Genomic DNA, 12,305 nt, shown 5'->3' with positions numbered 1-12,305 from the left:
TTGGTGGTGTACATTGAAACATTGGTAGGGCATATTGCGACATTGCTTAAGAACATGGAAACATTATGAGTAGACATTGAGACACTGAGAGTAGACATAAAACCCAAAATCGAAACACTGCAAATGAACGTTGGAATATTGACATATTCGACAAGGTGATTTCTGAGTCTGGATGGAATAAGGAGGAGGCTTGCAATAAAAGGTGTTGTACTATGTCTCAACTCACCACACTCGGTAATTTCAGAACGCCAGTTGATCTTGATGCCCTTAGAAGCACAGGTGTCGGCGTATTCGCCGAAGTTGGGGCACATGCAGTCTTTGAGGTTATCGGTGCAAGCACATGTGTCATACAAACAATCGTCATAGAACTGGTCGACATCCACAACATCATGACATTCTGGAAGATGAACGAAACATATTGTATGAAAGCCACCGACCTGTCTGGCAATCACTTTAAAGGTGTTACCGAACATGTTCGCCCTTAAATATCACTGCCACACTGACCCTGAAAGTATGATATGAACCTTTGAATATCATTGACAAACTGACTCTTGAATATCATTACTATACTGACCCTTGAAAGTGTCACTCTTAAGCTTCTGGCATTCAGTCACAGCCTTGGCTTTCCTCTGAGCGTTCAGGTCACAGGGGTGGGCCTGAGGGGTCGTAGGCATGTCACGACACGTGGCCTCAGTCTTCCAGCGGTTACCAAAGGCGTTGACATTGGTCTCTATGTCACCTTCCTTTGTGAGGAAGTCATTGTTCTGGTTGCCGTCAAAGTAGCCGCAGAGACCCTTGGTCTTCTTCATGAAGGATGGAGGGGCGGTGATGTAGGCACGAGTACGCCCGTCCCAGAGGATCTTGATGCCATTATCCAGCTCAGCCTAGAAATAAAGATCAACTAGGGTTTCTCCAATTTGGATGGTTGTAATACGTTTTCTCAATTATTTATTAGATCTACAAGCCTATGAGGTTGGTGTATCATAGAATTATTCGAATATCCTTATTAGGTGATATATTTCAGTTTAGATATGGATGTGATGAACAACCTCGTCAGAAACATGCCAAATATCACTTGATTTATTTTATCATCAGGTTTTCTGTAGACTACGACTGACATTGTACAGTTCAAGAGCCTAGCCTAGTGGTAAAAGCGTTCGCTCGTCACGCTGAAGGCCCAGGTTCGATTCCCAACATGGGTACAATGTGTGAATCCCATTTCTGGTGTCCTTCGCTCTGTTATTGATGGAATATTGCTAAAAGCGACATAAACCAATACTCACTCACTCCAGAGAAATTGAATAAAACATTTCATTTGGTCCCAATTGACTCAATTGGCAGTGACTGAAATATTTATTATATGAAGGCATTGATTACCTCTTAAATATGTGTCGGTAACTAATCAGTGATGCGCCCCAAAATTCCTCAAAACATTAAACAATCCACAGCGAAGTGCCAAAGATGAGACACCAATGTTAGACTCACCTGCATGAAGAGAGAAGACACCATAAAGATCTTGATTCCCTCAGCCTTGTATGGAAGTTTGGTGATTTCCTTCCCATTCACAAAGAGCTGGTGGTTGTGGTCAAGCTTGATGTTCATTCCATTGACATCAAGGGTGACAGATTTCGTGCATGATGCCTCGCCATGTCCACATTTAATGTTGTCAACGATGATGTCGAAGTTTGGGTCGTAGATGAGGTAGTAGCTGCAGGTACCCATGAAGTTGTAGCGGAAACCATCGAACGTCATGTAGTGAGGATCTCCAGTGGCAGAACAGGTAGCTTCACATTTCTTGGTAGTACAGTTCCACTTGCCACCATAGCATGTGCTGAGGTAAACGATGAGGTATGTGAGTTTGTTGTGAACCCCGTTTTGAACAGTATACAGTGAAGGCATACAATGAATCAGACAATAAACGTTTGCCACTTCGTTGAACCCAAAAGTATAACCAACAAGAACCAATGAAAATAAATGTGGCGAGTTGGCATTTCAAACTAAGAAATCAGATAATGGTTTAGCTAACTGTGCCTGTATGTGACAGTTGCATCCTAGGTATATGGTCTTATGGTGGAATAATCAAAATCATAAAAGAACTGTTCATAAATAACAAACTAGTGAGACCACTAAACCTCCTGGCTAGTAAATCAACTCGCCTTCAATTTCATCATGTACACTTATTTGTGAGATGTACTGTACCATGTGTTGCAGTCCCTGGGGATGGTTGCTCCTTGGTTGAACTCATGACCATTGCTCTCACAGGGGCAGGTGTCAGCAGGGATGCACTCGCCGTTGTGGAGGACGGTACTGTCGGGACAGAAGCAGCCATCAACACATGCGTCTTCATTGCAGGTGGCACTTGTGTCCTGACACCTCTTCTGACAGGGGCTACCACATTCCTTGAAGATCAGGTTTCGCTGACACACCACAGCTGTTTCAAGGAAAGACGCATATTTGGAAACAAAGTCTCAAAAGTACTTGTGAACGTGAAGGCTGACCCTGTACCTCTGATATAATGCTGACTAATGTCAAAGAACTTTTTATCAATGTTGACCAGGGAAACATGTTAGGACGTAAGCGAATCTGTAGCATTAACACGGTACAAATACCAAATTTCATATCAGGATTATTTATCAATTTCCTTGCAACCGAATTTCATTCTCAACTTCCTTGGGATTTTACAAACTTATAGGACTTGATTAAGTTCACATTTCGATCTCATCCTACCCATTCAATGTTGGAAGAACAGAAGCATACACTGAACAAAGTAATTCCTGAGACACCACATATAACATGTGTTTAAGTGTGGGAGAGGACTGGAACCCGACTTGTGTGCTGTATCCAGGACCACATGCCGCAACACAATGTTAGAAGAGTTATCTCCCTTACACCATTATGCACTACTCACGGCATCTGTCTGGCTTTCTCCAGGAGAGTTTGACCTTCTTTGACATGCATTCCCTTGAGTAGGCCTCGAAGGTGTTGCACATGCAGCTGTTGGCATCACCATTGCAGCAGTCGGTCTTGCAAGCCTCGATGTAGGGGTTCACATCCACAAGCTGAAGAACAAACATTTATATGAAAATAACAATTTGAGACGAAGTGGTGCAGGCCTTAGGCATTTACCAAGGTGCCTACTTACCCAGAAGAACACTCAGAGCGAATCATAGTGAATCCTGGGACTACTAAACCACCCGTGACCCACAAATAAGATGGATTCTGGCTGAATTGCATGTACAAGTGTAATTAATGCATATCAATGGCGTGATAGACACTTCTCGCAGCATGACTGCAATACTTGCACAAGTGAAACATATCTATGGAGAGATGGACAGCATCTGTGTATGGATAATACCCGCAACATGGCTGCAGTACTTGTACAAGTGTACTCTATCTATCGAGGGATTGCCTGCATTTAAAGATGGACAATACTCACAGCATGGCAGGCAGCGAAGGAGCCATCTGTCAGCAGCTGCTGGCAGATAGAGGATGCCTTGAGGGCCTTCTGGCTGTTTTGGGGGGTGTCCATCTTGCACACGCCATGTTGGGAGACGTCGGGACATGAGGCTGCAACACCAAGTAAATGAGTGAGCGGGCTTGGTTCTACATTGAGTCACCATCTTGTTTTATTACTGTTTAAATACTTATACAAAATAACTTCAAACGTTTCAATTTCAATTTTATGTAGCTCTTCAACAGTGTATGAAGAATATTTTGCCTTTCTGCTCAAAATTTATAAAGTTACACCAAAACCATCCTCTCGTAAAGGTTAACTGAGCAGCTTTGATGCATCTAACAAGAGTATCTGGCCAGCTTTAATGCATCTCGTAATGAGTATTTGGCCAATTTTGATTGATCTCACTTACATCCATCAAGAAGTTCCTTCTTCCAACTTGTGGCGAAACTAGCGGCAGATGTGACAACTTTGCCGGCGTCTGTCTCGAAGTCGTTGTTGGGGTCACCATCGTAACGGCCACACAGACCACACGTCTTGCCCTTCAGATCATCCGCTACCTGAACGAAGATGGACTCCTTCCCGTCCCATTTGACCTTAAAGCCAAGTCCACTTTTGATGGTGATATAGGAGCCGACCAGTTCATACACAACACCGTCATGTGCGCCGGGGACTTTCACCTGTCGAGATACATGCATCTATAATGACGGGTGCTACCGGTAGAACAGGATATGCTTATCCATTTCGCGAACACCTGGATTCATCACTGATCCATTAAGTGGTCCTGTAGTATATTTTTCATCACAATTTTTTTTTGAGTTTACAAATTTGCTCGGTGGATTCGCCTGACTGCCACTACACGTTGGGCTATCAATCGCCAAGGAGATTTGCCATAACTAGTAAATGCATAGCTTACCCAATCACCTAGGCGTTTACAATGACTATCAGTAGAACTGACTGTTTCAGTGACCACGAAGGTTTCTGTGATTTGTGATAGATTGAACTCCCAAAAAGCTGTACAAGAACGAACGTGTTTTACACAAGAGATACTCAAAACACTCACAGGGGCATCATTCCACGTGACCTCGGGTCCATCAGCACCTAGGCCTTGACGCAAGCTGATTTTCGTTGCACCCATATAGATGTCAAGTTCCCTCTTGCATTGTTTTCCGACCGTGCAGTTCCCGTCGTTGATGACGTGGATGTCAAAGGTGTTGAAGGCGCAGTCCTTAGCGAGGAGGTAGTGGCAGTTGCCCTGGAATGTGTACATCTTGTTGTCGAATGTCCTGTAGTGATCCTGGCCCCATGCAACGCAGGTGGCGTCACCGTTGACCTCGGGGTGGACTGTAACATGAAGTGAGTAAGTGAATACTTTTATACACCACAGTCAGCAATATCCCAAAAACATAATCCATCGCCGGATAACCCGGTGACTAAAAGCATGGCCACCAATCCCGTTTAGTCTCCTCTAACGACAAGCGTACAATGTAAGCTCCTGGGGATCCGTTCTAGCCCGGAATTTGATCAAACTTGCCATTACAGATACATGACAGCAGCACTGAACCCTTCTTATTAACATTTAACTATCAGTGTGTACTTACTTAAGCTACCAGTTGGCTGGACAGATGGGGCAACAACTTGTTCTGAAATGCAAACGCACATATTTCATTTGTTTGTGGGGCGGTCGGGTAGCCTAGTGGTGAAGCGTTCGCTCGTCACGCCGAAGACCCGGGTTCGATTCCCGACATGGGTACAATGTGTGAAGCCCGTTTCTGGTGTCCCCCGCCGTGATATTGCTGGAATATTGCTAAAAATGGCGTAAAACCATACTCACTCACTCACTCATTTGTTTGTTTGTTGACTTTGTGACGACGGCCTGTACATAATCGTGTCTGGATTCGATGATCCAGTGATTAATATTAAGAGCAATGATACATGCCGTCGGGGTACGTTGACACACAATGAACCCATTCACTAGACCTAGATGGGGCCCAATTCTAACCCTGTGATAACAGTGAGTTGGACTTAGCCCCACTGCAGAGTATTGCATCCATGAATAAGTTTATGATCGCTCTTTAGTTTAGCTCCAGCTGATAATAACCACTCACTATCACATGTGTTCTACATTGCAACATCACTACCCACCTTGCACACAGTCTGGGATGCTCTCCTTCGGGGGACTCCATGTGCCATCAGCAGTGCACCTGTACTCGGCAGCAGGGGGCGTCTTGAACTTGAAGGTGGGTGCACATCCCACAGTGCAGACAGTAGCGGTACTGTCGGCCTTGCACTGGATGCTGCCGAACATGGGACCAGCGGGCTTCACGCAGAGACTAGCATCTGAAGGAACGCATTAGTCCGTCGACGTTAACTTAAAGGAGTTGTAAATAATTGTCTTTTCCTCTTTATAACTCTCGTCTGGCGTAAGACTAACAATTACTGATCTTCCAATGTAATTACTATAAACCGATACAATTTTACAATTGCTAAGTCTTCCCGTCCAGCAGAACATTTTTGGGATATGCCTTATAATTATGTTGTATTTTTAGTTTAGAACAGATGAAAGATAGATATAGTAACTTACGGTGCTGGCAGTGTGTTCCTCGCCATCCGTCTATGCATGCGCACTTATTAGGCTCCTTGCACGATCCACCGTTCAGACACCCCGGTGAGCACACAGCTGTAATGGAACCTTCACATGTATACTGTTTCTTTTTTAGGCCACAACCAATTGATCTTTTTTGGCTGGAGATACATCTATTCAGAAAACTGATTTCTTTGTCATGTCAAAGAGCCAATGTCAAAGAAAGGCTTCACACTGAATCATTTCAGAATCAAGGCCGTCGGTATACGATGGACGTAGTCAAGTCACCGAGCCTGACCAGAAGATCCAATTGTGTCAGTGTTTACGACATAGGTTACTGGGATCAAAGCCTAACCCGTGTCTCCACTAGGCTGATCAGAATGAGCGTATGATCTACGGTTCTAACGTTTAATCAGTCTCTTTTCGACATTCTGTCGATTATGGTTTTCTAAGGGCCATGATACTCACGCTGACACTCGGGGACATCCTTCCCGTCAAACCAGTTTCCATCAAAGTTGTCACATGATCTTTCTACAGAAGCCTCGTTTGTCTTGAACTGGAATCCTGTGTTGCAGGTAGCAGTGCAGACACTGTGGAAATCAAAACTGTGGTTTAGCATCGCTTTGAAGCCTCTTACCTAAAGCATTTCGCCAAAACATCGTAGCAAGCATAAACACTATTGGATAACTGGTTAGTTATTATCACCTGCTTCCGTCGGAAGCGTACAATCTACTTTTCTCAATCTAGGACCTCTACTTACAAGTCAAATCCATCGGGGCTGCTGGCACAGTTGATCTTTCCGTTATTGGGGGCAGGTATAGGTTGACAGGCGGAGTTACCTACCGCTGCAATAGACGAGAAAGGAACATACAAAACAGTTACACGTGTAGAGGTTACGGTTGTTCTTGGTCCAACTGTTACATCATAAGTAAGGGCATTTTTTGTTTGATAGGCGTTACTTAGAAGTTGACGATACCTTAGAAGATACCTTAAAGGTGACGTTTAGGTATAGGTCCTTTTACCGTCAGTCTTGCTTGAAACGTCGCCTTTACAGTATTAAAGAATTGTTTTCCATATATTGTGTCTACTTTGTAAGTGCATTTTGTTTTACACCGCAACAATCCACGCCGTCGGGTATTGACAACGCCATGTAGTCTTGATCTTCAGACAACTTCTACTGTTTGCATATTCGTCATTACAAATATAAGTTAACATCTTTTTATTTCACATAGTTAAACCTGCCCTGGACGCAATATATTAACTGTACTGTTCCCTTTTATTATGCATTGCTGAGTCATCGACGTTTCCTAAATAAGTATGTAAATACGCACATAGAAAGGTATAATCTTACGCATCAAATCAGGGCTTGCTCTGTAAAGTGGTGAAAGGTTTCATAGCTAACAATTCTCAGTTTGTTTTCTGTGCCACACGCAATGGTATGTTCGCCCTGCTGGGTCACAAAACGACAAAACATGTCGAAGTACATTACAAAATGCCTTATGATTCGTTGACCAGTGAAAATATGTAAGATTATATATAGCGGAATAAAAAATATGTTATTTTAGAATATTTTCCACTTCACAATCAATTTTTTCTGCCGAGTGACTTTAGCCTGTGAGCTTATATTAAACAGTATTTTTTACATCCTATTTGCGTTTACCTGAAACATTGAAAGTAATGTCAATGTCACCACATGTGAATATATTATACACTTCTCAAAAGACGTTACATTGTAAACATATGAAAGAAAGTTCTTTAACTTCTTTTGAGTATTATAGTTTGGATATGTGTCAGAACAGCCATACATTCCTCTACTTAAAAAGATGATGACATGTTGATGGTCTTATATCATATGTTTTTTGGCCGCTTTTGGCAATATTTCAGCAATATCACAGCGGGGGGACACCAGAAATTGGTTTCACACATTGTACCCATGTAAGGAATCGAATCCGGGTTTTCAGCATGACGAGCGAACGCCTTAACCACTAAGCTACTTCACAGCCCCTTAACGCCACTGTGAACAATATTTATTTTACATCACAGCACATCAACTTGATTTGGGAGGAAGATCCGAAGTGATGCGAGTCTTAGACTTTCAGCACATGTGTGGCACCCACGGGTTTGATGGTGGCATATCTAGAAATATTATCAGAGTGAACGGTGGAATCGAACCCACGATCATAGGTTTGTGTGACGTCAACGGCACGTAACTCTTCACACAGATTTGCGGCGTCTCAGACGACTGGGCCTACCCGTGCCACCGACAAATACATAATTCAGGTGTATAAAATATTACAACTTACCTTGACGCTTGACTCTGGCAGCTCTGTAAACAGGTTAAAAAAACTTGATAAAGATTGTCATGAGTGTTCAAACATTATCAGTAGGAAACAAAGGCTCACTGGTAAGTCATGAAACCTTAAGATCAACCCCATGGGATTTCTTTTTCGGGAAGGTTGTTATTCATTTATTAGTGGTTGCAAATTCATTTCTTACACAAGTCTTCATTGAACCAGTTTATTTCATACATATATATTTTCATTACGTTTTGCAATCTGTTGCAGGAATGAATGATGGTTAAACAGACACACTTAAATTTGACAACAGTTCTTTCCATTTCCAATAAAATAATAAAACTCGATAACTTTCTTTTGTCCCTCAGTTAAACAATTTGCTTAATGCATAAATTGATACCTGAAGCCCATATTGAATCCAGACTTCAGAGAAATAATAAAAAACAATTTTATACATGTGCATCTTTGATAACGTATTCTATGCCCAAAGAAATTCTTGACTGAATATGACTTAGAAAAATAACAATTTCCATAAATTAACTGACGTGTATTGAAAGTGATGGGATAAACTTCTTTATTGCATGAAGCGAGGAACATTTGGGAGGACTTAATAGAAGCGATAAAACCCTCTCCATAGCCAAAAGAAATCTCTGCTAAAAGGTACAAATTACAACATATATTCACAGAAAATACATAAATCTGTATCAATGCACTGTAACACATGTGAATTTATTTTGTCAAAGTAAATAGCAAGAAAAAATTATATCTACAAAGAAATACAATCCTCCAAATCTTTGATGACATAAGAATATGAACTTACTCGATGGCCGAGAAAAGCAGAATGCCAAGGTACAGGGTCTTGAGAGAGGCACCTGGTGCCATTTCGATAGGCGCACAATTACAGCTGCAAAATTCCCTTGGCTGTGTCCCCGTTGATGTCGAAACTTTGAGAGGCCTGCGTAAAACTTGAGACAATTTGCGCCCTAGCGCTTGTGAAGCGACCTCTAGAATACTCAAACTTTTATACAGTAAGTACTTGCACGGAGCGACCAATCGCCGATCAGCTGTCTGGCGTCATGAAGCATTGCTACGTTTCCAAGTAAAGACTCTAGATAACATTTTAGTCTGCGAGGTAAAATCTTTTGAAATGAGTGTACAAGCAAAAAGTACATTTAATATTGACTGTCAGTTCTTATTCTAATTTTGATAAATATGACTATGGATTATAAGTTTTTGTCGATTTTCATTCATTTTATTAATGATTTTACGTATACTTTTCTGTTGAAATGTGCTTGCTCCAGCAGTTTGTTATCTACAATATTAACTTAATTTAGATAAGATTATGTCAAACATAGGAGGGCATTCATAATTCCTTATCAATATTTTGCACACAGTAATGAGAAAATATGCTTGGTCATATCATGGAAGAACAGTGTAATTTGATTTGACGTCTATTTTGAACACTGTGTCATTCCAACTTGGTGCAGGGCTTATGTCACACAAGAAAGACGATATGATATACGAATGAATAAGCGAGGAAGGTAGAATGTGTTCACTAAGTTCAACAACTGACAAGAAAATGATAGCATTTTGTAATAGTACTCACATGACGTTATGATAGAGGTGTTGACACCTTGTTCCTTATACAATATATAGGCATGTAATTTATTGTTAAACAATGATGGTAACTGTATTACATTGTTTCTGTTGAGATTCAGTAGAAGTTCATTGCATAGTATTCGGACAATGATTAGTTGTCAGGAATGTAGTAAGCAGGAGTGGGGGTTATTATATTTAGATGCTCGAATTGTCTGTAAACTTCTGGAAAAGCATTGGTGGATATCACACGTTAAAGAAACATTAAGAATCGTCTGTTCAAGTGATACTGCTGGAAGCTAGTTAGAGTAAATAAGTGGAGCGGGCACGTCTATGTCATATCTCACATCTCATCTGACATTACTTCATTTATATTGGACATTGAAAAGGTTTTGTCGCTTTATTCACATGAACCAAGTCTATTTGTCTGGTGGTGGACATTTTGTCCCCGGGACACATCACTAACTTGGTAGCATTTACAAAACAAATATTGAACGAACAAATCAGAAACTGTTTTTGCCGAGACAGTAAAACTGCCCCCCACCATGCTGCAGATGGTTTGGATTGCAGTCCTCGGTTGGTCCTTCAGGACGTCATGAAATTGACATATGTTCAACATGAAGGCAACTTCTGTTGAGAAACGAAGATTCATTTACAAACATCATTAAAAATGTTCAGTAAAATTGGAGGACATTTTTCTTTCAAACCCATCTCCATGCAATAATTCTTTATGTTGCACAAAAACTTGCAAAACTTGTCCTTATTTGATAACTGATCTTGAATTCAAATCTAACTTAACAGCTAAAACATACTGCACAAAACCTTTTGAAGACCTATCATGTCAAACTCAAAACGTCATATATGGCATTTAATGTGCCCTTTGTGACTGGATTGATTTATGTTGGAGAGACACAACAGAAATGATCGACACGAGTCAGCCAGTATAGATCGGGCATGAACAGAAATGTTTCCAATTGTGTCTACTAACATTTCAATTTTGAAAATCACTCAATTCTTTGCATGAAAGTTAGGATATTGGAGAAAATGTAACATCCCTCTAATACCCATAAATGCAGTCTACCTTATAGCATGTCCAGAGAAAATAATTGGATTCGACCGTTGGGTATAGCAATGCCATATGTATGACAAAATTGGCAGTTGGCAGTCTTTCAACCAACAAACTATTAATGTCTACGTACTGTGTCTGTTCCGGCATCCCAAAGACGTCGACGCAGCCCTGGTCACAAGAAAGGACGACGGCCAAATGATGCCATTCATTTGGAAGATTTGTTGATCATGACTCCCTTTCAGGAACAATTGGGATTGCACAAAGTAAGAACAAGACTATACTCTGTGTCACTGTTTGTTTCTTTCTTGTTTAATGCCGCACTCAGCAATACCCCAGCTATTTGACGTCGGTCTGGAATGATCGAGTCTGTACCAGACAATCCAGTGATTGACATCATGAGCATTGATCCACGCAATTGGGATCGATGACAGGCATCAACCAAGTCAGCGAGCCTAACCACCCGATCCCGTTAGTCGCCTCCTACGACAAGCATAGTCTCCTTTTACGGCAAGTATGGGTTGTGGAAGACCTATTCTACCCTGGAGCCCACAGTATCGACTAGAGAGTACAGTTCTTGATTTGGCCAAACCAGATACAGACTCCTGTAAATCAGACAAAGACTGCACTTGCTTGAATTTACAATTTGCAAACAAGGGAATTGATGCCTTAAATTTAAGTAACATTCTCAGACAAGATCAGTGTCCCAAAATGTCCCAAAATATTTCGAATTTCAGGAACCCGCAAACATTTAATTTTCCTATACGAACACAATTTCATCCAGGTTGTTCAATCATAGGAACGTGTTGCAGAACGTGGACTTGGCACCTCATGATGTAAATTCCACTACTTGTGGCTGCCAAGACTCATCATACTGCATTCAACCTGAAGGTCATATAATCACCGGTGACCTCTCTATTGTTGACAATAAGAACCTTCTTCAGTTATTCAAATATGGACCAAACTACCGTGAGCAACCTCCAACCAATTGGGATCACAATATTAAAATCGCAATGAATGAGTCAAAGAGAAGAGGAACCTGTTGAATGTCTTTCAGAGTGGGTTAAGTCAGTATGTGATGTTGTCATTGGTAGAATACAGAGGAAACGGAATTGGAATAAACCAATTGTGTCCCTGCCAGCTGTCGTCCAAAGTCTGGCTGCCCACATGAAACGTTTGTAGTTGTTCCCACTGACAAGGCCTCAAATAACATAACCATTATATGTAAGCATCTCTACATTAATAGTTTGGTCAAAGAACTTGGTATAAATGACATATTGATAATGCCGCATATAAGGCCAGAATGTTAAC

At 41.3% G+C, this 12,305-nt stretch overlaps 1 protein-coding gene across 1 annotated transcript in view; it reads right to left on the bottom strand.

Annotated features, from left to right (window-relative positions):
* LOC124135093 (mucin-5AC-like) overlaps nt 1-9,311 on the bottom strand; it is a 47,729-nt gene extending 38,418 nt beyond the window's left edge. The window contains exons 1-15 of the mRNA XM_048389131.1: nt 9,153-9,311; nt 8,342-8,364; nt 6,799-6,883; nt 6,507-6,628; nt 6,039-6,134; nt 5,600-5,794; nt 5,056-5,097; nt 4,518-4,798; nt 3,867-4,134; nt 3,437-3,567; nt 2,909-3,059; nt 2,200-2,431; nt 1,486-1,831; nt 575-884; nt 227-397 (exon numbers count right to left, since the gene is read on the bottom strand). Of these exons, the coding sequence (XP_048245088.1) occupies nt 227-397; nt 575-884; nt 1,486-1,831; nt 2,200-2,431; nt 2,909-3,059; nt 3,437-3,567; nt 3,867-4,134; nt 4,518-4,798; nt 5,056-5,097; nt 5,600-5,794; nt 6,039-6,134; nt 6,507-6,628; nt 6,799-6,883; nt 8,342-8,364; nt 9,153-9,214 (2,515 nt within the window). The 5' untranslated portion in view covers nt 9,215-9,311. The remainder of the gene's footprint in view (nt 1-226; nt 398-574; nt 885-1,485; nt 1,832-2,199; nt 2,432-2,908; nt 3,060-3,436; nt 3,568-3,866; nt 4,135-4,517; nt 4,799-5,055; nt 5,098-5,599; nt 5,795-6,038; nt 6,135-6,506; nt 6,629-6,798; nt 6,884-8,341; nt 8,365-9,152) is intronic.
* Between the last annotated feature and the right edge of the window lie 2,994 nt (nt 9,312-12,305).

This window comes from Haliotis rufescens, unplaced genomic scaffold, assembly GCF_023055435.1.
Source record: "Haliotis rufescens isolate VD_foot unplaced genomic scaffold, xgHalRufe1.0.p SCAF_10, whole genome shotgun sequence".
Taxonomy (NCBI): Eukaryota; Metazoa; Mollusca; class Gastropoda; order Lepetellida; family Haliotidae; genus Haliotis; species Haliotis rufescens.
This window is presented reverse-complemented; position numbering and strand designations above follow the sequence as displayed.